The following is a 27,900-nucleotide window of genomic DNA, read 5'->3' on the forward strand; positions in this document are numbered from 1 at the left end:
TTCAGTTTTAAATGCTCTGTTGGGCAAAGACAAGTTTCTAACAGTAAAGTAATAACTACTTTTTCTTTAATAATATAAAAATTTCATTACAACATTCCAAGTAATGACTTCATATAAGTAGTAACAGCGCAGCCCAGGTAATACTGTGTACCACCATATGGGTTCAAAGAACACAAACTAAAAGCTGTGATCCAGTGAAATAGTTATTAGAAAAAAACACAAAGCAAATTAAAGACTCAAACCCCAGATACCGACACCCCCCCACCCAACCCGTACATCACTATATGAGCATCACATGTGGGGTGGAGACGCCTCCATCCTTTCTGTATCCCAACATCTCTGGCTGAACAGACCCCCCCAAAACCCACCATAAATTAAATGACATAGAACTGCCCCCCGCCTCGCTGTGCAGAAACATTAACATACATTAAAACCCATTGAAACAAAGGAAAAGAAAGACTAATTCAGTCCCCAGTTTCTCAAAGAAGGCAGAAAAACAGTCGCCTTGTCCAGGCTGTTAAATACAAGTATCTTTTCTTCCTGGACACACGCGATCATTCATGGACACATCGGACGAGTGTTCAGACCAGGCGCCTCTGCGGTCCGAGGCCGTTGTGGGGGCAGACAGACCGGTCCAAAGTGGACCCTGGATCTGCAGGAATTGTCTGAATTAATTTTTTCCTCACTCTCAAATTTCTCAGGTTGTTTCCTTGCAATTTATTTCCCAGCCAATCAGCCATTTTTGTATAATATTCCGCTTCTTGTTTCAGGGCATCGTTTCATCATTCCTGTGTCTTCAACAGCAGAAATCCTGGTCTCAGACTCCAAGAGCTTTTCTTCAAACTTGTTTATGTGACTAGAGAAACCCACAAGTTTCCCTTCCATGACAGAAACGGAGTTTAAAAGCCTCCAGGGTTCAGTATTAACACTGTAGCTCAATTCTAATCTTAACATCATCCAACTTTACTTCCAAAGAAAGAAAATGTTCATGAAGTGAAGAGCCAGTAGCCGCTCCTGCCTCCATATCTGCAGTAAAACTGACTGTTTACTGATTGTAGTTGGTAAGATGTGTTAAACTGATATTGTTCTGATGTGTTTTTCATTTCTCTGTGTTTCTTACCTGTACAGGAGAAGGAACTGAACTCGTCTATGGATTAATAAGAAAAGAGGCTGAACTGAAACCAAAAGTGACCGAAACCATCAGCAGCATCACATGGAAGAAACAGAAAGACAAAATAGCCGAGTGGGACGGAAGTGGTAAACCAGAATATTATGGCAGATGTTCAAAAGACCAGTGTGACCTGAATCCCATCACTGGGGTGTTAGTAATAAAAGGGTTAAAACCAGAAGACGAAGGACGATACTTTGCTGAAATAAACAATAAAGGACCTGCAATGGAATTTCAGCTCTTTGTACTCGGTAAGTTTCAGTATTTTTGTTATTAATGCAGTAAACAGGATTGAACGCAGTGAGACACACAGAAGTATAAATATCGATATCGTACAGCGAACTTCGAGCTGCACACACACACACCATCGTGTCACATTTACTGTGGAACTCAGATGAATGAAAGCAGCTCTGGGTTTGTTAGAACTTCCACTGTTTCCCCAGCGCTCTTTAAACACTCAGGTGTCTCATTCTACTGTGATCAGTGACCTATATTTATAATATTTTGGTTAATAACAGCTGAGCTCCTCCTTAGTACACATTTCTGTGGGAAACACACACTTGGACTGGAGACTCCACTGTGTTGCTGCTGCTGCTGCAGGTGGTGTGAGTTGACCAGCAGGAGGCGCCGTTCACTGTAGAGCCGATGAAAGAGCAAAGTAGCAGAGTAGTGAAGGGGACACTGTACTCTAGAGAGTGTTGTTACTGTTCTCATAGTGACCAAACAGTCAGTGTTCTTACTGAAAGGACAAGACTGTTCACTGCTCATCACACCAATGCTCCGACACACACTACACACATATCTTCATTATCATCATTATCAACATCTTCTGTGCCCTGGAGAAAAAGTGTCCAAAGCAGTCAGTCCATCAGCAAACACAACAATCTGAGCATCAGTGTGATATGAAGAGTCTTTAGAACCACAGATTTCCTCCATCCATATTTTACCTTGTTTACCTGAGCAGCTCTTTTCCTCTACAGAACCTGTGTCCAAACCAACAGTGAACAAGTACTGCAATAAGATGAGATGCCTGTTGGTGTGTGAAGGAGAGGAGACTAAACACACCAAATACTCCTGGAAAGAGAATGGAAAAACTACACCGGGAAACACCTTGACGGTGGAGAAGAGTGGAGAGCAGAGTAAAAGTTACACCTGTGTGTTCAGTAACCCTAAGAGTGAGGAGCACAGTGACTCTCTCACTGAAATGGACATATTTCCAGGTCAGTAGTTCAATAAAGTGTTTTTACTCTTTTATTATTACAGTATCTTCATACCACAGTGTGGATGGTGGTATAGCTGTGGGTAAAACTCCTGAGTGGTAAAGGAGGGTAAAAGGTGGTATCTATGTTTGATGAGCTCCATCCTGCTGAAAGTTGTTCAGAGAATCAGGAACATTTAATATTATAAAGTGATAGATGTGCACTGATTTGTCAGGATTTACTCACCATCTTCACCATGTTTTAAACTCTATTTCAGCCAAAGGTTCTTCAGCTGGTCCCATCGCTGGTAGTGTCTGTGGATGGGTGGTGTTGTTCACAGTGCTGGTGGCAGGAGCTCTGATTTATTGAAAGAAAACATTCACAAGGTATGAATAACTAAACATGTAAAACAATGTAAAACACTTTACTCTGTTGAGGATTTCTGTTCCTCCAACATGACAGGAGCTGAACTTTGACTCAAGTGTGTTGATTGTACCTTTATTGGACTTTTACCGCATTCTGTTCACTCTAAACTCTATTAGAGACCTAAATGTCCCTCACAGCCCTTTGAATCTACACTTTCCTCATTTCTCATGAGTGAAGTAAAAAGTCACTCATCCTGTGACATTTACACCTTTACTGACTCCAGGTGTTTATAGTTCTTTGGTGCCGGACAGAAACCTGTCTGGGTTCAGGTGTCGGTGCTCCAGCTGCACAAGGACACACTGACCAACTACAGTCCGAATCCCACTGTTGTTATAGTACCACAGAACACGGTACTTACCCTGAATTATATTTTCCTGAATCGGTGCTTGTGATTGGTCCAGAGTGTTAGTGTGATTTGAAGTAAATACAGTATTTGGTTTCATACATCATACATCCCTGTTCAAGAACGTCTGTATGATGAAAGCTGATGTACAAAGTAAAATACCCCTTGTGGGAGAAAGATTAAAGTCAAAGTGAACTTTATTTTCATTCCCACAATATGGGTATTGCCACAGCAGGGTTACACACCACCTACACCTGTCACACATCTCTTGTCGTCTTTGCCAAAGGGTTTGAATCTCCGCACAACCGAAGTCCACATCCGCTGTAGAAAAGGTCACAGTAAGTTGTTGTTCTTCTCCTGTTGTGTCGCTCACCTGCTAACTGCTCACTAACTAGTTAACCAGCACTAACTGGTCTGGGTGCTTCATTACCAGAACTTCAGTGTCAACATCAACTGTGGACTCTCACTTAAACAAGTAACTAACTTACTGCGGTAAACTAGCTGCGCTTACTAGGGTCTTAGTTCTGTGTTCCAAGTAAACTGTTACCTCTCTAGGAAAGACTAAGTACCAGGACTGCTGGTAGTGCAGTGGTTAGTGCTGCTGCCCTTGGCTCTAGACCTTGTAGGTTCAAGTTTCCCCATCAGGTATAGTGTTTTTGATCAAGGTGTTTACCTTGAATTTACTGTGGTATGTTTACCTAACTGTGTGAAAGGGTCAATAATTGCAAGTAAGTCACCTTGGAGAGAAGTGCCAGCAAAAAGTAGATGTTGAGTTGGTGAGGCTGAATAAGGTAAGCTGAACTTCAAGTGACTATATGATTAACTATGAAAGGGGTCTTTTGTTTTATATTCACTTGATTGATAATATTGACATGGATGTCATGGTAACAAAGCAGGTACCACTTCCACATTGCACCACATGGACTGTTTGGGCATTTGAATGCAGGTCTATCTGTGTGGAGTTTGCATGTTTCCTCCAGGTGCTCTGGTTTCCTCTCACAATCGAAAGACATGCAGTTTGAATTGGTGATTCTGATTTGCTTTTAGTGTGTGTAGCTACACTGTGATGCATAAACTGGGGTCCCATTCAGCATGTTCCCACCCCCAAGCCTTGCACCCAGTGATTCTGGGATAGGCTCTGGACCACCGTGACCCTGATCATGTGGTTATTGAAATTGCATAGATTGATGAATATTATTGATATACATAAGTTTTATATACACAAAAACTGTAGAGTTAGTTAAGATGTTAACTTTGCTAGTGGTGCAGAACAATAAAAAGAATAACTTGGAAAAAATCTGAAATAAGTGACAATAAATGTAATAATTGCTGTATTCATTCACTTTTTTAGGTTGTGTGTGTGTGTGTGTGCTTGTGCTTGATGAGTTGAGCAGTGTACTCAAAAAACATTTGCTATAAAACAGTATGTAATGAACAAGGTATAATGTACTCAATACTGTTTACTTATTAATATCTAAATTTTACTTTTATTTATGAAAACACACCAGACTTCAGCACAAGAAACTAATTTCTTTTCCTTTTGTAAAACCTGTAAAATTTCTCCTAATTGTTTAAATTGTTTTCAGCAGGGTGTCCACATCCACTGAGGGGTAAAAACTGTTAAACACGGTGATTTACACTGGAAGTATAGTAAAGGGGTTTTTAGGTGTGAAACACTGTACTCAGTCCTGTATGGATACAGATACATGAGATATAGATACATTTATCAATTCACATTTACCATATGAGGCTGGATTTTTAGCTCAAGTAAAGGAACGAGGCAGCAGTTTGGATCGTGGTCTGAGCAGAAGGATTCGTGTGGAGTCTGACATGGGAATTTACTCTGTTTTGCCCCTTTCCTACAGATAAGTGTAAAGCACAGCAGAACACCACGGGGAGGGAAGAGCAGAGTCTGAAGGACAACAACTAAAGACTGAAGATGGAGCCACTGCTTAAGTCCATTGATCTTAGTGGACATTCGCTTTCACACAGCAGGCAGTTTAGGGCGGAAAACACGGTAAAAAGGTGAACTGGTCACGTTTCACTGATTGTGAGTTTAGCTCAGACTGAACAGTTCAAATCCAGTGGAATATGAGTCCGACGTTTCACCTCCACTGTGACACACAATCCAACTCGTCACCTCCTCACTGAACACTTCACCTTCTTACCGTAGTAAACATTGTGTACAACTTTGATTTGTAACATTTACAGGGCAGAATCATTTCTTTGGCATTAATAATAATCATACTTATGATTTTCATTGTCATAATTACACAAGGACTTGTGTGTTTAAAGTGACTTGTCTTCAGGAGCAGTTTGTACTGTGCTCTACTGTACTGTGCTGTTGCAAGAAGAACATCCTGGGTTCGAATCCCCTCTCCTGCTGTATTATACTGAATCAAAGTATTTACCCTGAATTACTGCAGTAAAAATACTGTGCTGTATAAATGGACATGATTTATTCCAGGAACACTTTGTAACATTCCTTTTCTTCAATTAATGGGAAAAGGTCATCTGATGGACCACTTTTATGGACCAGATTGTCTCTTTGGAGGAAGTTGAGTGTAAAAATCTTTGAAAGACAAGTTTATATTGTTGTTATTTAGCTTAAAAGCACATTAAGTGCTGCTTGTTTTTCCACACTGAATGTTCACCTTGTGTGTCGCTTTAAATCTCTTTAATTAATGTGTATTAAAGTAAGATGAACTAAACTCTTCTATGTGTTCAGTCCTTTGTTAAAAAGAAGAAATAGTGAAGATCAGAAAACAATGAAACATTCAGTTTAACACATTGAACACGTGGTTTGGGTTTTAAACAAAACTTCACGATTGTTTGTTATGTATGAAAAATGCATTTTCACACAATCCATTCTGTGTTTATTTATAACACTGTTTAAAACATCCTTCAGGTGAAAGCAAACAGGTAAATCAGTGTAAGGACTGCAGTGAGAGCTGCTCTTCTTGTACAACATTTACCAGGTTTACTTTGAAATAACTGTGAAATGAGTGACTCGCAGCACTTAGTATGAATGTGTGTGTTTTTACCACGGTGCCAGAAGAACCAGAGAGAAGCCCCAAAGAGGAATGTAAATGAAACAGCGCACAGCTGGGAAGGTGTTTCCTCCTGTACACTGGTTTGTACACTGGTTTGTACCCCGGTACTGTATGGGACATCCGGAGCGGACTGAACTCCAGACCAGTGTCAGTGCCAGTGTCCAAAAAGCTCCTCGCGCTCCATGATCATGTTCCTCCCAACTCTTTTTTTTTGTTCTTTTTCTTTTTTCTTTTCAATGTCTGAATGAGGAGGGAAGAAGAAGAGCAGAGTCACATTTCGGACCTTGGACTGGCCGGGGGGGGCGGGTAGAGTGCTGTCACAGCTGGATGTTGTGGATCACGCGCACACTCCTATTTACTGCGCTCCCAACATCTGGATTTCATCATCAGAGCGCACCGCGCCCACATTTACTCTGCTTTACTCTACACTCGGGTCTCTTTCGCAGTAAACCGGGGAAAGGAGATGATTATAATCATGTGTTCGCTGCCGCCAGCAGCTCTGTGTCTCTTCGTGCTCCTCTTCACCGCTCTTCCGAGCCTCGGTAAGTTTTACTGTGGTCCAAAACGTAGGGGCTCCGTCCGAGTCGCTCAGTCGCGTGTTTCCGCACAAAAGACCGTTTTCGAGAAAGTGCGACAGCGGGGCCCTTGTGTTCTACTGGGGACAGCGAACAGGACCCCCCCTCCCATTGGGAGGGTTCCGCCCCCCGCGGAGCTCGAAAACGCCGAGAGTCGGCACAAACTTTCAAAGTGTAACTTTGTGGCTTAAGAGTCTCATGGGTTCGTAGTGGGTGGGATTTGCTGGGGGGTCCTAGTCTTCTGCATGTTTTATAATCTGCATTTAAAATTTGTGCCGTTTCAGCTTTTGCGATATTAGCATTTATTTTTTCGGAATTGACGTCACTCCGGCCCCCCCACGACCACGCCGCAGACGCTCGAATTTGCCGCTTAAACCGCGACTGAATCTCTGTTACTTTTTCACATATCAACTGAGGGATTTGTTTAATTCATTAAAAAAAAAAAAAACAGAAAAGCAACGTTCAATGTGATTAATTGCTTTGTTGAGCTCAACCTTTGTTCTAACGCGCAACTGCGAAACCTTCACTTCATTTCAACACGTTGATACGCGATTTGTTCACGTCACGCGTGGTATTTCCATGGTGCGCTGCTCTGTCTGGATGGATGGATGGATGGATGGATCATGGATCATGGATCATGGATAGTGTAACGATCCGGCTAAGCTAATGAGTTAGCCCAGATCCTCACGTGGATTCCAGAAAGGCGTATAATTATATAAATCCAGATGGACACGGACAAAAGGAAGCTCTTCTTTTTAATATCTTGTGGGCAACTATGGATGACATATTTCACACAGCTGTCCTTACAATAAAATAACCAACATTAAAGTAATCTCCAAAACGTGCGAGGCACAAAAGGTGTACACGGCCAAGTATATCAGCCTGCGCGCCCGGGAGCGAGCATCGAGGGGGCGGAGCAACCCCTTAGTCTCCACCATGATACGCCATCATTACAATAGGTGTAGTGGAAGCGTCTGAGTTCTGTGTGTTTTTCTGGAAGCAATAACTGTAAGTTGTGAAGTTCTTGCAAACATGATTGCGATTGGTTAGGATGTTTATTTGCTTTATGTTCAATCTGTGTGAACTCTGTTTATCAGCCGTAACTCCACGTAACTTACTCTGTCCTCGTGAAACGCGCGTGTGAGTTCGCGCTCTGTGTCATGTCATGCTGCTAAGTTAACTGCTTATATAATTATAGCAATTTGTTGTCATTAGACTTAGTTTCCTTTACTGCTTCCGTTTCGTTTCACTCCTCGCATTTTCACCTGTCATAAGGAGCAAGACGCTCAAATGTAGAACTAACGAATAATCAAGGTTTTTTTTTTTCATTTGTGCTATTTGTAGGGGGGCAGCTTCACTGAGCTCCGTATTCATATGATTTTGGGATGTAATGATGCAGTGATGCAATGTTTTATAAAAGGCACAGCTTGTATCATAGTTAGTGGTAAAGGTGCTGCCTTTGAACTCAAAGGTTGCAGGTTTGAGTCTCGTATCCAGCTGTTGTACTCTGCTACTTACTGCTTGAATTGCTCCAGTCAAACTATCCACCTCTGTAAATGTATCAACAGTTGTATGTTGCTTGGAGTTGTTTCTGGATTACATGAGACTGTAATAATTATTTATATTATCTGGCACTTCTCTCCAAAGCAGCTTACAACTATTTACCCATTTGAGGCGGGTAATTTTACTGGAGCAATTCAGGGTAAGTACCTTGCTCAAGGGTATTACAGCTGGAGGTGGGGAATTGAACCTGTGACCTCTGGATCCAAAGGGAGGAGCTCTAACCTCTATGTTACCAGCTGTTGTTCAACACTACACTTTAAGCCAAAATGATCACGATGTGTTTTCGAAGTGCTTCAGGTAGCAGACACTTTCACTGTATTGCTGCATCCTTTCTGACTTGTGAAAAAGGCTTTTTTGTTTTTATATTTTTAGTTCTTCTACTACTATATTACAGTGAATTTGTCACACTTGGTTTATGTTTTTTACTGTAACGCAGATGCCATTGGATATTTCCTTTGCTGGTAAACACAGTGACAATGTAACGGACGAGAGTGAAGAGTGTTAGATATGGGCTGCTGCTGCCTACCCTGGTACCAGGGTGTGGTAAACTCATGGTAATAATGATAATAATATCCTTTTCTTGTCCCGTTCTGCTCGGCTCGCAGTGACGGCCAACGTGGTCCAGGAGCGCGCCGCTCTTGATGAAGAGAAATTCCTTCGGCTCAGTTGTGGAACATACCAAGAAAATTATGATGTGATCTGGAAAAAAGAAGGGCAAGAAGTTGCTAGCGTAAAGAAGGGAATCAAATCACTGCAGGAAAATTTTGGCTTAACAGAGCGTGGAACCCTTGTGGTGTCCGAAGTGCGCAGGTCCGACGCAGGAGAATACACCGCGATGCTGCTTGACAGCTCGCAAAACAAATTGTGTGAAATGACTGTGCAGCTGAGTGTGTCAGGTGAGTGGATCAGGATGTACAGTAAGAGCATAAAACAAAAGAAACCTGTGAATCCTGCTAGTTTTTTTTATTTATTTATTTATTTTTTTATTCTGGCACAATCATTTGACTCACTTTACATTCTGGTTTTGTACACCACGTAAGATTTTTGAAAGTTCAGTGGATTATTTTTTTAATGAAGAGCTGAACGTTATGAAAACCTTTAACAATAAAATTACATTTATCAGAAACTTTTCTCCAAAGTGACTTCCAATGAACTCTATGTAGTGTTATCAGCCCACACACCTTATTCACCACGGTAACTTACACTGCTAGATACACAACTTACAATGGATCACTCATCAGTGGAACACATACACTCCCTCTGTCACTCACACACTATGGGGGAACCTGAACAACATGTCTTTGGAGCATGAGAGGAAACCAGAGCACCTGGAGGAAACCCACGCAGACACAGGGAGAACATGCAAACTCCGCACATACTGAGTGGGGATTAAACCCATGTCGTCTCACACCACTCAGGCGATACGAGACAGCAGCGCTACTCGCTGTGCCACCGTGCAACCCCTATTAATGAAATATTGCCACATTTCTGGTAGATGAAATGAAGAAGGGATTCCGTTTAGAAAATGACATTAATTCCTAAGAAGCTCCGATCCTTACATTATAATGACCATCTTGTCCTCAGTTGGAGGCCCTGTTGTGGAGACCAATCGTGATCTAACAGAGGAACTCGAGCTTGTTTCCAGGTGTAGGTGGGTCTTGACTTGGTGAAGGACTGTCAGAGAAAGTACCATATTTCAGTGTGAATTGTTCATTTGAAGCCCGGTGTGCTGCTGCCACGATGGGGAGCTGAGTGTCCTCAAGTCTAGGAGACGGTGAAGGAAACACACAGTCCCACCATAATGCTGCAGGGGGTTTGTCTGTCTGTCCCCCAGGCTGGAAACACGTAGTACTATAGCTCTTCTGGCTTTTCAACACACTTTTACCACTGACCATGCTTTATCACTTAGTGGTAAAGTTTTTTTTGGTTACTGCAATATTTGCTTGTTTAATAACTATATGCTTGTTGATTTTAGATTCCAGTGACCCCCCACCTGAGCCAACAAAGAAACCTGAGAAAAGCCCACCTAAAGGTCAGTAAATTCAGTGAACTGTACAGTGGGAAGATAACAGTGGGGGAAAGGGGGGAACCGGGAACTGGTAGAGCGGGGCGGTGCTTCAGGGTCGTGGTCGGGATCGGGGCTGTGGTCGGGATCGGAGCTGTGGTTGGGACCGGGGTCATGGTCCGGATCGGGGTTGTGGCTGTCGCAGGTCTCTCTCTTTCTCTCTCTCTCTCTCTCTCTCTCTCCTCCTCCGTCTCTCTCTCTCTCTCTCTCTCTCACTGGCAGATCCGGGGAAAGAAATAAAGGTTGCAATTAGCTCCAGCTGCGGCTGGCTTACCCTGGCCTCCGCCCCCCTTCCTGCCCGTCTCGGCATCTTACACCCCTCCACCATCACTGACAGGTCCCCCATCTGCCCCGCCACCCCTCCCCCTCATGAGAGGAAGTCAGGGACCACCAGGTCCCGCCCCGGGCGATGCACCACCCAGAAACGGAAAGGCTGTAGGGCCAGGTACCAACGGGTCAGGAGGGGGTTCGAGTCCTTCATGGAATGGAGCCACTGTATGGGGGCGTGATCTGTGCAGAGGTCGAATTCCCGTCCCAGGAGGTAAACCCGGAGGGAGAGGACCGCCCATTTGATTGCCAGGCACTCCTTCTCGATGGTACTGTACTTTTGTTTGGCCCTGGTCAGCTTGCAGCTGAGGTACAGTACGGGGTGCCACTCCCCATCTACCTCCTGGGAGAGGACCGCCCCCAAACCCCGATCTGAGGCATCGGTCTGCAGGAGAAAGGGGAGAGAGAAGTCAGGGCAGGCAAGGACAGGACCCCCACACAACGTCTCTTTAATCTTACGGAAAGCAAGCTGGCACGGCTCCGTCCACTAGACCGGTTCTGGGGCCTCTTGGCGGGTGAGGTTCGTCAGGGGCGCGTTTAAGGTGGAAAAGTCCGGGATAAACCGGTGATAGTAATTTACGAGTCCCAGAAAGGACCTCACCTGTTTTTTTGTCTTGGGGGGCGGACAGGACGCGATGGCGGCTGTTTTGTTAACCTGAGGCCGAATCTGTCTGTTCCCCAAGAGGAACCCCAGATACTGTACTTCCCTCCTCCCAGCTGCACACTTCACTGGGTTTGGCGTGAGGCCCGCCTCCCTCAGTGCCTGCAGAACTGCCCGCAGGTGAGCCATGTGCCGGGACCAGTCCGGGCTGTAGATGATGATGTCGTCCAGGTACGCCGCTGCGTACCCAGCCTGTGGCACGAGGACCTTGTCCATGAGCCTCTGAAAAGTGACCGGGGCCCCATGTAAACCAAACGAGAGTGTGACAAATTGGTGTAAACCAAAAGGAGTGGAAAAGGCCAAGATCTCCTTGGACTCTGGAGACAAGGGAATCTGCCAGTAGCCCTTGGTGAGATCCAGTGTCGAATAAAAACGAGCCGTTCCCAGCCAATCCAGCAACTCATCCACTCAGGGCATGGGGTAGGCATCGAACTTGGTGACCACATTGACCCAACAGTAGTCTATGCAAAAACGAATGGAGCCGTCCGGTTTCGGGACCAGAACCGCCGGGCTGCTGCAGTCGCTGTGGGATTTCTCGATGATCCCCAGCTGCAGCAACTTGTCGAGTTCGTCCCGTACCACCTTTTGTTTGTGGACAGGAATGCGGTAGGGGTGGCTCCACACCGCCCCCCGCCGAGAAACTGTAGTCGGGGCTGGACAAGGGACATCTGGCCCGGCAGAGCAGAGAATACAACCGAGTACTCCTGTTGCACCTGTACCACCTCCCTTTGTTGGGCCTCTGTAAGGCCCGGGCCCACGGTGACAGAAAGAGGCTTCTTGTTTAGGGCGAGCAGCTCCGGTCCCAACTCGTCCCGTAGCGGTACTGTGGTGGCCAGCAAGGCGACCGGAGCCTCCTGCCAGCTTTTCAGAAGGTTGAGGTGGTATATCTGGCACGCGCCCCCTCGGTCTGGTCGGAGGACCTCATAGTTGACCGCCCCGATACGCCGTGTGACCACAAAGGGTCCTTGCCACTTGGCGAGTAATTTTGACTACGAGGTGGGAAACAGGACAAGAACCTTCTCACTCAGGGTGAAGTGCCGTGTCTAGCAGCTGGTCCCAGTGTCTGGGGTCGTCAGCCACGAATTTTGCAATCATATTTTTCGGAATACGATTAAAGCGTTCCACCGGACCGTCGCTTTGAGGGTGGAACATGCTAGTGCGTACAGGCTGGATCCCCAATAACTTACACAAATCCATAAGGGTGCGGGACATAAACGTGGTGCCCTGGTCGGTGAAAATTACCTTTGGAACCCGCATCCTCGTGAATATTTTAAACTACGCCTCCGTCACCGTACGTGCCGTCATGTTCCACAAGGGGACCGCCTCGGGGTACCGCATAGTATAATCGACCACCACTAACACAAACCGGAAGCCCTGCGCGCTCTGCTCTAATGGCCCTATGAGGTCCATCCCCACCCGGTCGAATGGAGTGTCTACCAAGGGTAGCGGACACAGCGGCGCACGTGGCTCTGCAGGGGGGTTTACTCTCTGGCATTCCGGATACGCGGCACACCAATGACAGACATCACCGCGGATACCCGGCCAGTAGAATTGTGCCAAGAGCCGCTCCAGGGTTTTATCCCGCCCGAGGTGTCCCGCCATGGGGTTGGAGTGAGCCGCACGGAACAACGGTTCCCGGCAACCGTAGGGTACTTACAACTGGAGGTTCTCCTCCATGGCTTCTGGGTTTCGATGTACGCGGTAGCAGCGATCGCAAACACGCAAAAGTTGGGGTGAGATGGAGGCTATCCAGGGCGGACCAGCACGCCGTCTATTTTTGTTACCTGTTCGCGCGCGTCCCGCGACTGCTCGAGGGGGAAGTCGCTCACCTGCGCCAGCCTCACAATGGTCGCCGGGGGGTCCGGTGTTTCAGCATCCGGCCCGTTGTTACCCGGTGTGGTCGGGAGGCAGTGGGCTTCCCCCTCCGCTTCTGTCTGCACGAGGGCCCCAGCAAAGCCCGCCCAGTCGGTCCCTAATATTAGCGAGAATGCCCGTACCCTATAACATCGCCCCCCCCATCCAGAATGCAGTCCTCGTGACAAGTAACTGTGCACATCCCCGTGAACACACTGAACCCTCACTACTTCCCGCTTACCCCGTGTCCCCGGCAGTACTATGCTTTGGTGGACCATGGTTTGTTGACACCCTGAGTCCAGCAAAGCCCAGCAGATACCCCCCGGAACCTTATCGGGACTCGGTATCTCGGAGCCGGACCGAGAGCAGCAGCACCAGCGGCGCCAACGTCCATTATGGGACAGTCGCACCACTGGAGGTGGTTCGGATCCCCACACCGCCAGCACTCCTAGAAACTGGACCAGGACGGGGACAGGAACAGGAACACAGAGGACAGACACAGACAGGACTGGAGCTCTGGACTAGAACACAGACACACGGTGAACAGGACTTTAGAAACACATGAGCATAAATGCAGTAAAGAGGCGCTCGCTCTTGCTCACCTCCTCTGTTTGACAGGAAGGAAGCGCATAGAACTGTAGTCATTTTGCCTTTTTAACCACAGACCATGTTTCATCACTTAGATTTATTCATGTAACTGACAATTCTCTCCAAAGCGAATTATAGTGTTTAGGTTACAGTTCTTTACCCATTTGTACAGCAGGGTAGTTTTATTAGATCACTTTAGGGTAAGTACTTTGCTCAAGGCTACTACAGCCAGAGGCGGGATTTAAACCTGCAACCTTCAGATCGAAAGGGAGCAGCTCTAACCTCTACACCACCAGCTGTCCTGTAATGCTAAAGACAAGCTTTTTTGTGAATTACTACAATATTTATTTACTTGTTTGCTTATTTATTATAGATCCCAAAGCACCACCCCCCCATAAGCCAAAACCTGGACTGGCCAAACCTAGAGGTCAGTAGCTCAAGAAAGTGATATGTAACTTGTACCATCGCACTGTTTTCATACCACAGTGTGGACGTTGGTTCAGCTGCTGTTTGGCCACAGGTTTATTCTGTTACCGGGATTTTTCTGTCTTCCCTTTATTGTCTCTTGTTGACAGCAGTTATTATACTAGAAACCCATAAAATTCTAATGTCGTTTCTGTAAAGTTACTTTTCTTAAGTTTTACACATCAGGCTAATTTGCATTTTAAACTGGATTTCTTCCAGCTTCTGCTTCCATCATCACTGCAAGCATCTCTGCTCATGTGATACTGTTATTGGTGTGGATTTTGGTGTGAAAAGGTGAGTGTGACCCAGCGTGTACAGACACAGTGATCCCTGCTCACAATTAATGTGCAGTATCGTGAAAATGAACCCCCACCGGAGGAGTCCCGTCTCTCGCTGTGAGGACATTCGCTGTGTGAACAGCACTTAGAGCTCAAAGTTCTCACCGGACTCTTACAGGGTGTGTTACCACAGTAAAAACCAGCGTACCCAGTAGTCCCTGAGCTCTGGAGCTGCTAATCATCAGAACTGCTTCTTTAAATCTTCTTTCTGCGCACAGGTTCCAGGCCATGATTTCCACACCTTGAGAATTCCCAGGTCAGTCTCAGTGAGTACCTCCTGCTCGACTGAGTATAATGCGGTTTCCTACGGTAAAGTTACCCATATACGGCACAGGTCCCCTCCCCTATTGCTGCAGTTATAAACTCTGTCCTGTGGACTAAAACTTTATATTGTTGGTCATGAAGAGCCTCCAGGTATAAATCCGTCCAATTTCATGACACAATTAAAACATGTTTTTTTGCAATCTTTAAACTTCTAGCCATTACTTGCTGTCTGTATCATAGCCACTTGTGCAACATCTGACTGTGTGAAAATTAATTTATGCTGCATGAACTCCTTACATAGTGACAGGCAGCAGGTGCAGTTTACTGTAAATTACTTTATTCACTTCCGTGTTCTAAAGCAGGAGGCGGAGGTGTGTGCAGTGTGTGTGTTGTGGTGTCATACACACCGCTGTTATAATCAGGATGGCCACTGTGATCAGTGACATCTCAGCCGAAGTGCAGGCTGTAAACAAGTATACTGCGCTGAGGCTTACCACGGTGAAGTAGTGCACTCACAGTACAGGTGCAGAACGCAGTGATTTTTTTTTTGAATCCGGAATAAATGCACAAGGGAGAAACACGACCGACTGGCTGAGCAGCTGCGTCACAGTGGAGTGTGAGGTGGAAACCAGACTGATGTTTGGTCGATTCCCACAGGAGACGAGAAGGTGGAGGAGGGGAAGTGGAGGCACGGCGAAAGCGCAGAAGCTGAAAATGGACCCATAATTCTTTACGAATGCACCTGACTGTGGTAAAACTGAAGAGCGTTACTTGCCTTTTATTTTGAAACAGCTCCTTGTGTGTTTTTTTAAAAAATTAACATTTTATTTGTTAAAAGCAAGAACAACCAAAAGGCAAAAAAGAGCTCCTTGTGACCCTCGGAGCTGCTGAATCCCTCCCACATTCAAGGAGGCTCTTGGGAATCTTTTCGAATCTTTTTGAGAGCCGCTTCCCTCCGGACACCTTGTTCATTTATCCTTTGCCAACCTTGTTTTTATTCCCATATTTTCCTTTTTTATTTAGTGCATTACACCTTTAGGAACCTTCTGAAACGTAAGTGCTAAGTCCTACCAGACACTAGAGCTGCATGTCGGTAACTGCGTGTTTGTACCTTCGTTTACTCGGAGTTTACTCAGACTCTCGGCACAAACGTGTCTGAAATGGTCATAATGGAAATAGAAATGAAGACACAAGTGGGTCCAACTGCTACACGACCATCCTGCAGTCGGTATGAACGCAGTATTAACCGTTATTTTTATTAACAATAAACAGGAGCTCCTGATGAAGGCTAACCACATTCTCAATATTTACTCTATTATGTACCCAGGGATATACTCTATTATTTACATTTCAGTCCTTTTTTACCTCTTTCGATTATTTGACGTGTGTCATGTGTGCAGCTGTGACACTTGCATGCCTGCAGAAGGTTCTGGAAACTTCAGGCCGAAGCGCCCTCTGGGGTTTCTAAATGTTCACGTGCAGGGGTACGAGACCGAAAGGCCTCGAGTTGCTTCGCTTTGGGAACGTACTGATCAGAAGACGGTTTCGGGGTGTATTCCAAGAGCACAGCTCACATGAGCAGAGGCAGTGAGTTGAGCACACGCGTGTGCAACGTCCTGTAAGCGTGTCGCTGCTCGATGGTTAAGACCTGGAGAAGTTCTGTATGGAAAGAGAAATAAAATGTCTTTATGCTCTTTTGTGTCTCATCACTGAGTCTCTAGTGGACCAGTAAGTGTGTGAAGAAGCTGAGTTCGAACCCTGAACCGCCTGTACTGATGAGTCAATCTGCGCTCTGTCCATGTTCAGTTATCGATTCAAAGGCTCCCAATGGCTAAATAACCAGCTATGTAAAAAATGAGGTAAAATGAAGCTCGATCTCTGACTGTCAGTTCAGTTTGGTGACTCAGCAGGTCCAACTGTCCCAGAAACTGATCTGAGAGTGTGTGTCCGGTGTTGAGCATTTATAGCCCAGACATGTGTTTCTTTATGTTTTTATGTTGAACTTTTCACATAGTTGCTCACTTCAGCAGACTTTTACAACGAAAATACGTTAAAATAGCAGACGGGCGGCAGGAAGAGAGAACTGGACTGTGTGTGCTGTGTGTTCCTCATGGAGGAACATCTGCTTATGTAGGAACATGGAGAAAACACAGCTACGGCCGAGAGACCGCACCTATGTGCCGAAGGGACGCTCTCGGGGGAAATGAGACCCGGGCGCTGCCTCTCGCTGCAGCACGTTTTGTGAAAGGAGACGGACCGAGAGGACGGATGTTTCCGGACATCTGGACATCAGTTAGAACTGGTTTAGAGTCCAGCTACACTGGATTCTCAACTCACACACGCAACTGAGAGCACAGCTCTGTTTGTAACTCGCACACTGCACTCGACCTAAAACCTCCACCGCCCACGTCTACGAGCAGCATCATCATCAAGGCCTGCAGCGATGGGAAAGGGGCGAAGCGGCAGGTGGAAGATGACACCGGAAGCTGCAGTTCCGATCCTGCGTGCAGGCGGTCCGGGCGTAAGGGTCGTCTGACGTTGACCCCGGAGACGACGGCGTCATTCGGCAGCACCCTGAACGACCAAGCAGCCTTCTCTAGAGACAGCATTGCTGGAGCCTGGGAAAGGTGGCCTAACCAAATCTCGTCGCTGTTTCTCCCAGTTGGTTAGCCGCGGCCAACGGGCATCTTCAAACGCAGTCGAGCAACAAAGAAGAAAAGGCACACACCTGCCTCACAAGGTGCTCTACGACTGAAGCTCATCTGCCGCAACAGAACCATGCTTGATACAGCAGACAGAATTATAATAATGTGTGTAGAGAGAGAAGGAGGTGCTCTTCAGTCTCGTGTTCCTGCACTCAGAGTCAAGAGTGGAATAAAAGATGACTGTGGCTCTACAGTCTCTCTATTATATAGAGCTGATGGAACCAAGACAATATTGGGGGTGACCAGGGGTGCGGTGGCGCGGTGGGTTGGACCACAGTCCTGCTTTCCGGTGGGTCGGGGGTTCGAGTCCCGCTTGGGGTGCCTTGCGACGGACTGGCGTCCCATCCTGGGTGTGTCCCCTCCCACTCCGGCCTTGTGCCCTGTGTTACCAGGTCGGCTCCGGTTCCCCGTGACCCCGTATGGGACGAGCGGTTCTGAAAGTGTGTGTGTGTGTGTGTGTGTGTGTGTGTGTGTGTGGGTGGTGGTGGTGACTGTGGAGGAGGAGAAAAACATTTCCATGTATTGCGTGTCTCTTTAAAGGTGCTCATCTGTACCACAGGACAGGTAAACCCAGGTGTTTCCGCAGGACCGCGGGAGGATACGGTCACTGTGTTCAACAAGAAATATTGCAGACAACAAACCTTTGTGAGAAAGAATTTATTGATATACTCACACACACAAAAGCTGAGATTTATCCAACATTCCCAGATATATCACTGCACACACTTTGCTCGCTATGATTTGTTCCACAACTGGGGAAAATGTGACCAAACTGATATTTAATGTTATTAAAAGCAGTAAAAATATAAAAAAGAGCAAACACTGAAAAGGCTCCTATAATGAATCATTTGAAGCTGAATATTTACACACAAGAGCACTGAAAAGTGTGACTACAAGATATTAGCGGCGACTCCGTGATGGACCAGATATTACTGTACAAAAGTGTGTCATACAGTATTACTGTAGTATTAGTACTATAGTATCACTGTGTTAATAGTCCAGGTTCAGTGGGAGAACTGAGATACAGGAGCTCATTGTACTGTATACATGTTCTGACTTAAAAGATACGTTACACTATAATAACTGGTGAACAGTGTCGCATTATTAATAAGATTAAAAGGAAAAGATTGAGAGAGTAAAATACTGTGACCTAATAAATACCGACCAGATACTGTAATATTCTCACTAAATATTACACTGTAATTTCCAGCGGCGGCTCTTTGCTCAATCTCCTCGTCAACATTTGTTGAAACGAACAAACGTCACTGTATTTACCGTAAGAAGAGCTCATTTACATGTTATGTACAAATGTCCATGAAACGGGCAGCTGTAGGACACAGAGACACAAAGAGACAAACTTTGACAGAGGAAACTGCCAAAGGACTAAATGAGACACAGAGACACTCGCTGTACCACAGCTACTACGGTAAAATACAAGAATCACTTCATATCAATATATTTGATCAGTTTTATAAGGTAAACTGTACAATGTTTTCTGGACTCTTCTGTTCTCTTCGGTGACTCTTGTGTTTCCACCATCTGGGAAAATTAATGAAGTAAATAGGAAGCATCAGACAGACAACAACAACAGCAACAATAATAACAATAACAATAAGCTGCTCAAGTTCATGTACCACAGTAAGTCCTCATATGTGCTTGTGTTCAACTCTGCAATTCTCTATAAGTGAAGGCACAAACGGCACCTGTGAGCTCAGTGTAAAATGAGGTAAATTACATCATTTAGAGCAGCGGCACTGAAACTGACACTGAGACCCCGAGGGGGGCTGTGTCACATCCCCACACCCCCGATCGCACCGCGCACACAAGCACCTGGCGCCAGTCAGCAAGGCACAGTATGAAGGGATGAAGGGAGACACAGCGCCGCTCCCAGGATGAGACAAAGGTCCCTCTGCATTTACGAACACTCATTGGCCCTCATCGTCCCCAGTCCTGACTCCTCGTCCCCTGACTCCACCCCCCCAGAACGACGATTGCGTCTTGATTCCTCGGCCCGCACCTGTCCCGTACCATAATTACTGAAAGATCCCGGGACTTGGGACCTACCTTTTGTCCCCTGCCCTTGTGTGTGTGTGTGTGTGTGTGTGTGTAGGGGGATAAGTGGGGGAAGAGTATTAAAGTCACAGAACTTTAAACAACAATGAAAACCAATCACATCTACAGCAAGAAAATATCGCAATAATCTACACCAGTGGCTCAGACAAATGTGATTTTGAATCAATAACCACAGCCAACTATAAGTAAATAAAGCAGCAATAAACTACATATAAAACAAATGAAATTATATAATCAGGTATTTAAGAATGAATTTATGAACTATTTTTTCTACAAGGAAACTGCACCATGCTTCATGAATATTTATAAAAAGGATTATGTAGCTGATGACTTTGTCCTGCAGCCTATTAACAGAATGAGGTTTAAACGAACTTTGTGCACAGCATGGAATTTTTACTGCAGTATTTCAGAATAAATGCCTTAATGGGGTACAGTACAGGGAATGGGGATTCAAATGAGAAACTTGCAGATGGAAAATCTCTAACCTCTACGCCACCTGCTGGTGCTCTCATTAATAACAATATTTTTGTCTTATTCCTCAGCGTAGACGGTCAAGAACGTGTCAATGTCCTTAGACCAAAGTGTTGTCCTTCTTAAACAATAATAATAACCCGAGGGCAAACCGAGGACAGTGTGTGTGTGTGTGTGTGTGTGTGTGTGTGTGTGTGTGTGTGTGTGTGTGTGTGTGTGTGTGTGTGTCCTGTGAAGGACAGCAGATCCCCCTCAATGATCTGGACACTGTTGCTGTACAAAGGAATTCTGGTCTGTCCTGCTCTACTTGGGATTATTTAATGATGTTGTGTGAGATGCTCTGGACACCCAGTGGGGACGTCACTCAGCACACTGTCTGTACCACACTTTTACACTATAGCCATTTGCTGCCTTCTTCATACTTACCATAGGACTGCAGTTCCTGTACATTCTGATACACTGTCTTGACCTCTAGAAAGAGAGGACCATAAAACTCCATGAGAAAGAAACTCCATCAGGTGGTCCATGATGTGCAGAGTGTAACCCATAACACACACACACACACACACACACACACACACACCAGTGACTTTGGTGTTTTCAATGAAATCTCTTCAGTATCTATATAAGATGGACAGTTGACCACAGATGGAGCTCAATGGACTCTCACTGTCAAGGGGCACATTTGTACCACAGTAACTTTACCTGCATAGAACTCGCTCCTCTTCTCCTCAGGGAGATTTACACCTGCAGAGGTAAAGAGAGATGAGGAACCACTTAAATTTACACCAGTGACCAGTTGTACAAACCGTCTTATAGTTTAATGTCACCTGTCAGTGCAGGAAGTGACTCTTTATATCACTGATTAATAAACTTTTTTTCTGCATGAAAATATGGTGAGATTTATGGTATAAACCCCTGTTTACCACATTGTGTTCTCTTCCTCTTACTGAGTCACCAGGCTTCAGGGCCTCATTACCTGACACTCTTCACCTGTGTGTCACTGTCAGCTTAAACCTCAGCAACTCACACCCTCTACACTCCTGCTCATATGGATGTTTTACAGCATTCTTTGTGTGATACCATAGTAAAGTTTCTTATTATGTCTATAAGTGACAACAGTAGCTCATCGACTCTTATGAACAAGCGTTTTTCTTCTTTATTGCTCAGGACTCTTGACCCCCATCTGCTCCACCATCTCAACACTGTGAGTCGTCCAGCATTAAAGAGTGAACCTGATGTAAATGGAGGTGTAAACTTACATTTACATTCATTCATTTATGACACTTTTTTCCAAAGCGGCAAACGTCTCATAGAAAATACAATGTGTTCATTACATTAGCAGGAAGAGACAGATACAGATGTGTGATTTTGGTTAGTTTGTTTCCTTCCGCCACATGAACCAACGTTCATCACACAAGTAGCTGCATAAAACTTTGTCTGAATATCCATTATTCCTAATCACCTTCCTAGGAGTTTTTTTTTTGAGATACAAATAAACATTGACATTACATTGCAGAACTGGCTCCGTAAAGGACTGATCTGAGCATCATCATGAATATTTATACCTTAACATGAGCTTAAGAGATGATGGGCAAAGTGAGTCTGGAAGAGACGAGTTTTCAGACCCTTTTTAAATGTGGACAGAGATTCAGCAGTTCTGAGTGAGAGGGGGAGGTCGTTCCATCACAACAGAACCAGAAACTTCACAGAACAGGTGAGCTGTTACTTGACTCATAAGAAGTGAGGAAAGTGTAGATGCTCACAAAGGGTTGTGAGGGACATTCAGGTCTCTAGCGGAGTTTAGAGTGAACAGAATGCGGTAAAAGTCCAATAAAGGTACAATCAACACACTTGAGTCAAAGTTCAGCTCCTGTCATGTTGGAGGAACAGAAATCCTCAACAGAGTAAAGTGTTTTACATTGTTTTACATGTTTAGTTATTCATACCTTGTGAATGTTTTCTTTCAATAAATCAGAGCTCCTGCCACCAGCACTGTGAACAACACCACCCATCCACAGACACTACCAGTGATGGGACCAGCTGAAGAACCTTTGGCTGAAATAGAGTTTAAAACATGGTGAAGATGGTGAGTAAATCCTGACAAAGCAGTGCACATCTATCACTTTATAATATTAAATGTTCCTGATTCTCTGAACAACTTTCAGCAGGATGGAGCTCATCAAACACAGATACCACCTTTTACCCTCCTTTACTACTCAGGAGTTTTAACCACAGTTGAACCACCATCTACACTGTGGTATGAAGATACTGTAATAATAAAAAAGTAAAAACACTTTATTGAACTACTGACCTGGAAATAAGTCCATCTGAGTGAGAGGGTCACTGTGCTCCTCACTCTTAGGGTTACTGAACACACAGGTGTAACTTTTACTCTGCTCTCCACTCTTCTCCACCGTCAAGGTGTTTCCCTCCTTTACAGTTTCATTGTTCTCTTTCCAGGAGTATTTCGTGTGTTTAGTCTCCTCTCCCACACAGGTCAGGATGCAGTGGGTCCAACTGCAGGACGTGGTCACACTGGGTTTGGACACAGGATCTGTAGAGGAAAAGAACTGCTCAGGTAAATAAGGTAAAATGTGGATGTGAGCAAATCTGTGGATCTAAAGACTCTTTAAGTCACAAAAATGCTCAGATTGTTGCGTTTTGTCCTTTGAACCTCAGTGTGATGAAGACTGAACAGTCCTGTCCTGATGTGTCCAGGTGCATCATAACATGTGTCATATACGTCAGATGAACCACTGACCTGGAAATAAGTCCATCTCAGTGAGGGGGTCACTGTGCTCCTCACTCTTAGGGTTACTGAACACACAGGTGTAACTTTTACTCTGCTCTCCACTCTTCTCCACCGTCAAGGTGTTTCCCTCCTTTACAGTTTCGTCGTTCTCTTTCCAGGAGTATTTCGTGTGTTTAGTCTCCTCTCCCACACAGACCAACAAGCACTGGGTCTCGTTGCAGGACGTGGTCACAATGGGTTTGGACACCGGTTCTGTAGAGGAAAAGAACTGCTCAGGTAAATAAGGTAAAATGTGGATGTGAGCAAATCTGTGGATCTAAAGACTCTTTAAGTCACAAAAATGCTCAGATTGTTGCATTTTGTCCTTTGAACCTCAGTGTGATGAAGACTGAACAGTCCTGTCCTGATGTGTCCAGGTGCATCATAACATGTGTCATATACGTCAGATGAACCACTGACCTGGAAATAAGTCCATCTCAGTGAGAGGGTCACTGTGCTCCTCACTCTTAGGGTTACTGAACACACAGGTGTAACTTTTACTCTGCTCTCCACTCTTCTCCACCGTCAAGGTGTTTCCCTCCTTTACAGTTTCATTGTTCTCTTTCCAGGAGTATTTGGTGTGTTTAGTCTCCTCTCCCACACAGGTCAGGATGCACTGGGTCTCACTGCAGGACGTGGTCACAATGGGTTTGGAGACTGGTTCTGTAGAGGAAAAGAGCTGCTCAGGTAAACAAGGTAAAATATGGACATGAGCAAATCTGTGCCTCTTAAGACTCTTCAAGTCACAGTGATATTCCGATTGTTGTATTTTGTCCTCCACTGGACACCAGAGGACTGATGGACTGACCACTTTGACCATCTATTGTCCAGGTGATGATGATGATGATGATGTGTGTGTCGGAGCATCAGTGTGATGAGCAGTGAACGTCCTGTCCTTTCAGTAAGAACACTGACTGTTTAATGGTCACTACGAGGACAGTAACAACACTCTCTAGAGTACAGTGTCTCCTTCACTACTCTGCCACTTTGCTCTTTCATTGACTCTACAGTGAACAGCACCTCCTGCTGGGCTGCAGCTGTAAGTTCTGTATAAAATATTTCATTTCCATTCTTTATCTTCACTATTGATCAAAGCAACTTCCAATGAACTCTATGTAGTGTTATCAGCCCACACACCTTATTCACCGTGGTGACTTACACTGCTAGATACACTACTTACACTGGGTCACTCATTCATACATCAGTGGAACACACGCGTTCTCTCTTCATTCACACACTATGGGTGAACCTGAATAGCATGTCTTTGGACTGTGGGAGGAAACCAGAGCACCAAGAGGAAACCCACACAGACACAGGGAAGACATGCAAACTCCACAAAGACTGAGTGGGGATCGAATCCATGTCCGTTTGCACCACCCAGGCGCTGTGAAACAGCAGCGCTACTCACTGTGCCACCCTAAGTATAAATGTGTATAAATATGAACATTTATACTTCAGTAAGACTCACTAGATACACAAATTAATGGTCAAATTAATAAGACACTAAAATGATAATATGTCACACACCTGTAAACAAAGTTCAGCTCTTGTCCTTCTTTTTCTCAGCTTCACTGTTACAAACAAACAAATCCCAGCTGCCACAGAAACTGCTGCTGAACTTGTACAGGAACACCATGGAGATCCACCTAACCAACCGCACCATCGTGTGCTGTGCCAGCTGCACAGCGCCTGAGCTACAGGATCTGCACCAGCGCGTTGTTGGGACGGCGCTCCCCCACTTGGACACTATCTATGCTGGTGGACTGAGGAAGAAGACTGGCAGGATCATGAAGGACACCACACAGCGCGGTCAACCCTGTTGGAACCGCTGCCGCCCGGCAAGCTGTTCAGGACAATAAGATCCTGCAGCAATAGACTGAGGAACAGCTTCTTTCCCAGAGCCGTGGCCTCCATAACCCCCCCGGCTTTATATAGCTATATATCTATCTATCTGTTTGTTTGTTTTAAGTGTTCTTCCTGCTACTGTTTTCTGAAGGTTGCCACACAAAATTTCATTAGATTGTAGACAATGACAATAAATCTATCTATCTATAATTAAGTAAATAATCGACTTACCGAGTACAATGAGCTGAGATTCCTTTGCAGGTCCTTTATTGTTTATTTCAGCAGAGTATCGTCCTTCATCTTCTCGTTTTAACCCTTTCATTACTAACACCCCAGTAGCAGGATTCAGGTCACACTGGTTGCCAGTCAAACATCTCCCATAATAATCATGTCCTAAACTCCTGTCCCACTCGGCTACTTTGTCCTTCTCTTTCTTCCAGGTGATGCTGCTGAGGGCCCCGGTCACTTTTGGGTTCAGTTGCACCTCTTTTCCTATTAATCCATAGACGGGTTCAACTGTTCCACCTGCGTGGGTATCAAACACACACACGCACGAACACACACACACACACACCATGTTTACAAACCATGATGTTCACCAGGAAGCACAGTGTCATTGTACAGTACAGTACAGTAAAAACTACGGTAACACCATGAAATGTCAAGAACCAGTTCATAGAGAGTGAAAAGGCTGATTTAACACCATATTTAAAATATGTTGTGTTTTTATTTTTTGAAACACTTCAAATGGTAACTGATAGCAGTTAACTGAAACACCATAAAATAATCCACAAAAGTACTGAGCAGTCAGTGTTGTGTGGTTTAGTTGCTAAAATAAATCTAGAATATGTGTAAGAAAAAGGAACACACTGAGCCTTCCTGCTTTGCATATGTAAACCCTCACTGTGATCACTGTCCAACTTCCTCCTTATAGGGGTAAAATGAGCCTTTTGTACCGTCTGCTAGAGCCCACATTGACTGGGGTCAAATCCCACAATTCCCTCCCCCCGTAACTGCATTTCCTATAATATCAGTCGATCCCGTGACCCACCAGGACTTCCAACTGAGCCATCATTAAATGTGTTTAATAAAACACAAAGTGACAGTAAACACACAGCGTTACGCTAGAACACATTGAGAGTTCAAGCAGAACTTTTCTATCAATAGTTACAGTGACAGGACCGTGTTTCGGCCTGAAAGGAGCAGCGAACTCACCGAATGCGACGCAAACCGCTCCAAACGCCCCAAAAAGTGACAGCAGTGTCTCTGTGGCGCTCATGATCCCTGGACAGGTTAAATGTTACTAATAGTGCATGAACACAGAGCTTTTGGACCTGTTAGTTCAAGAGTTCCGCCTTCAGGAAACGAAAAACCACAAGCAGAGTGACATCTGAAGGCCTATGGTGTCCAGAGAGGAGGTTGCCATCGAGGGGCAGAAACACCACGCAGCTCTGCGTCTCGGTACGAGACACGGTGTGAGCACAGCGGACGTGTGTGTCCCTCGCCTGGGGACAGTTGTTCACCATCCAACAAACCGTAGACTTTCTGAAGCTCGCTTCGCTGTTCTGTAATTCCACAGTGTTCATTTACTGCGTATGAATTTGCCGCATCTGCCTTATTGAGCCGTCCGAGCTGCAGAAGACAGGAATGTCCAGCTGGACTCGATAAAGACACGTTCGTGATCGGTCGCATTTCACCGTTTAGTCAGCTCTGTGTCGGACCCATCCGAACAGGTGGATGTTCGCCCTGCGGTACTGACAGGTCAGTACGGCCCATGAGCTCACGGATCGGCGTCTTTAACCGCGACGCCCCCTGTCCTGGAAGAGCTCGCTCACACTCTATTTTAGCACAGTCGACTTTCTGAGCTCCTCTGCTTTTCTCTCGCAGTCTGCAGCTTCACGTGTGTCAGGGAGCGCCAGCGCGGTGCACGACGTTCTCCGATGATGCACTTATTCTCCCTGCCTGCAGCGTATGTTATGCGATATATAGCGCGCTGTGTGCAGTGTGTACCGTGGTCTTTCTACACTCTTCAGGGAGCGAGAGCTGAGCAGAGGAGCAAAGACTCAAGCACAATGTCTCCTGCGACCCTCACGTGTGCTGCACAGCGAAATCCTGCTCTCCTTTAGCTCTGTGCTCCTGTTACACTACAGATGGAGGCTTTCAGTTCGGCACTTGGAGCCAGTTCTGCACACATACATGAGCTGACCAAACCACAGTGTGTTGTGTGAAAGGCACAGAGCTCACATCCATATTTGACCTGTTTACCACAACATCCTCTTTTCTTATCTTATGTCTTTTAGATATTTGTGTTACACTCAAGGTTTCTGTCAGTATCAAGTGTGACAAGTGTGTAATATTTTGGACCACTGCTACACCACAGTAAAGGATGCATATCACTCTGTCCCACGGGGAGCTTTGGTGCTCTCTGATCACTGTCTGGTTCAGCTTATACCGACCTACAGGCAGAAACTGAAATCAGCTAAACCTGTAATAAGGACTGTTAAAAGATGGACTGGGGAAGCAGAGCAGGACTTACAAGCCTGCTTCGAGTGCACCGATTTGAGTGTCTTTGAGGCTGCTGCTAGCGATCTGGATGAGCTCACAGACTCTGTAACATCATATGTCAGTTTCTGCGAGGATATGTGCATCCCTACCAGGACTCGTTTAACATACAACAATGACAAACCGTGGTTCACTGCAAAACTCAGACAGCTTCGTCAGGCCAAAGAAGACGCCTACAAGAACGGGGACAGAGTCTTGTATAAACAGGCCAAAAACACACTGGCAAAGGAGATCAGAGTGGCTAAGAGAAACTACTCTGAAAAGCTGAAGAAACAGTTTTCAGCCAACAATCCTGCGTCGGTGTGGAAAGGCATGAAAGACATCACAAATTACAAGACGCCACCCCCCGGCACCGTGTCAACTCAACAACTGGCTGACGATTTGAATGAGTTTTATTGCAGGTTTGAAAAACCCTGTCTCACACCCCGCACCCATTCTGACCCCCTCCCCACACATCAATTAACACCTCCAGTAACCCCCACCTCCCCCCCCACTGCACCTTTGATCTGTGAAGAGGAGGTGCGTCGGGTCTTCGTCAAACAGAAGACAAGGAAAGCACCA

The 27,900-nt window shown here is 45.5% G+C and overlaps 1 protein-coding gene and 1 long non-coding RNA gene across 4 annotated transcripts; one reads left to right on the forward strand and one right to left on the reverse strand.

Annotated features, from left to right (window-relative positions):
- Window positions 1-6,501: 6,501 nt before the first annotated feature.
- Window positions 6,502-15,726, forward strand: LOC114912203 (uncharacterized). 3 transcript variants are annotated; one of them, XR_003798142.1, is made up of 7 exons: window positions 6,502-6,731; window positions 8,933-9,223; window positions 10,303-10,359; window positions 14,196-14,249; window positions 14,507-14,581; window positions 14,844-14,891; window positions 15,547-15,726. It is a non-coding gene; the product is annotated as an uncharacterized LOC114912203 (long non-coding RNA). The 3 variants fall into 3 exon arrangements; XR_003798140.1 differs by having other exon boundaries at window positions 6,503-6,731; window positions 14,844-14,881; XR_003798141.1 differs by lacking the exon at window positions 6,502-6,731 and adding an exon at window positions 7,702-7,772 and having other exon boundaries at window positions 14,844-14,881.
- A 3,166-nt stretch (window positions 15,727-18,892) lies between these two features.
- On the reverse strand, window positions 18,893-23,368 carry LOC114912230 (uncharacterized). The gene is made up of 7 exons (XM_029258180.1): window positions 23,353-23,368; window positions 22,903-23,145; window positions 22,453-22,695; window positions 22,167-22,196; window positions 20,844-20,885; window positions 20,565-20,609; window positions 18,893-18,921 (listed from the first exon to the last, which is right to left on the reverse strand). Exons 1-7 carry the CDS (start codon window positions 23,366-23,368, stop codon window positions 18,893-18,895), a joined length of 648 nt encoding a protein of 215 aa, XP_029114013.1.
- Window positions 23,369-27,900: the final 4,532 nt, after the last annotated feature.

Source organism: Scleropages formosus, chromosome 14, assembly GCF_900964775.1.
Source record: "Scleropages formosus chromosome 14, fSclFor1.1, whole genome shotgun sequence".
Taxonomy (NCBI): Eukaryota; Metazoa; Chordata; class Actinopteri; order Osteoglossiformes; family Osteoglossidae; genus Scleropages; species Scleropages formosus.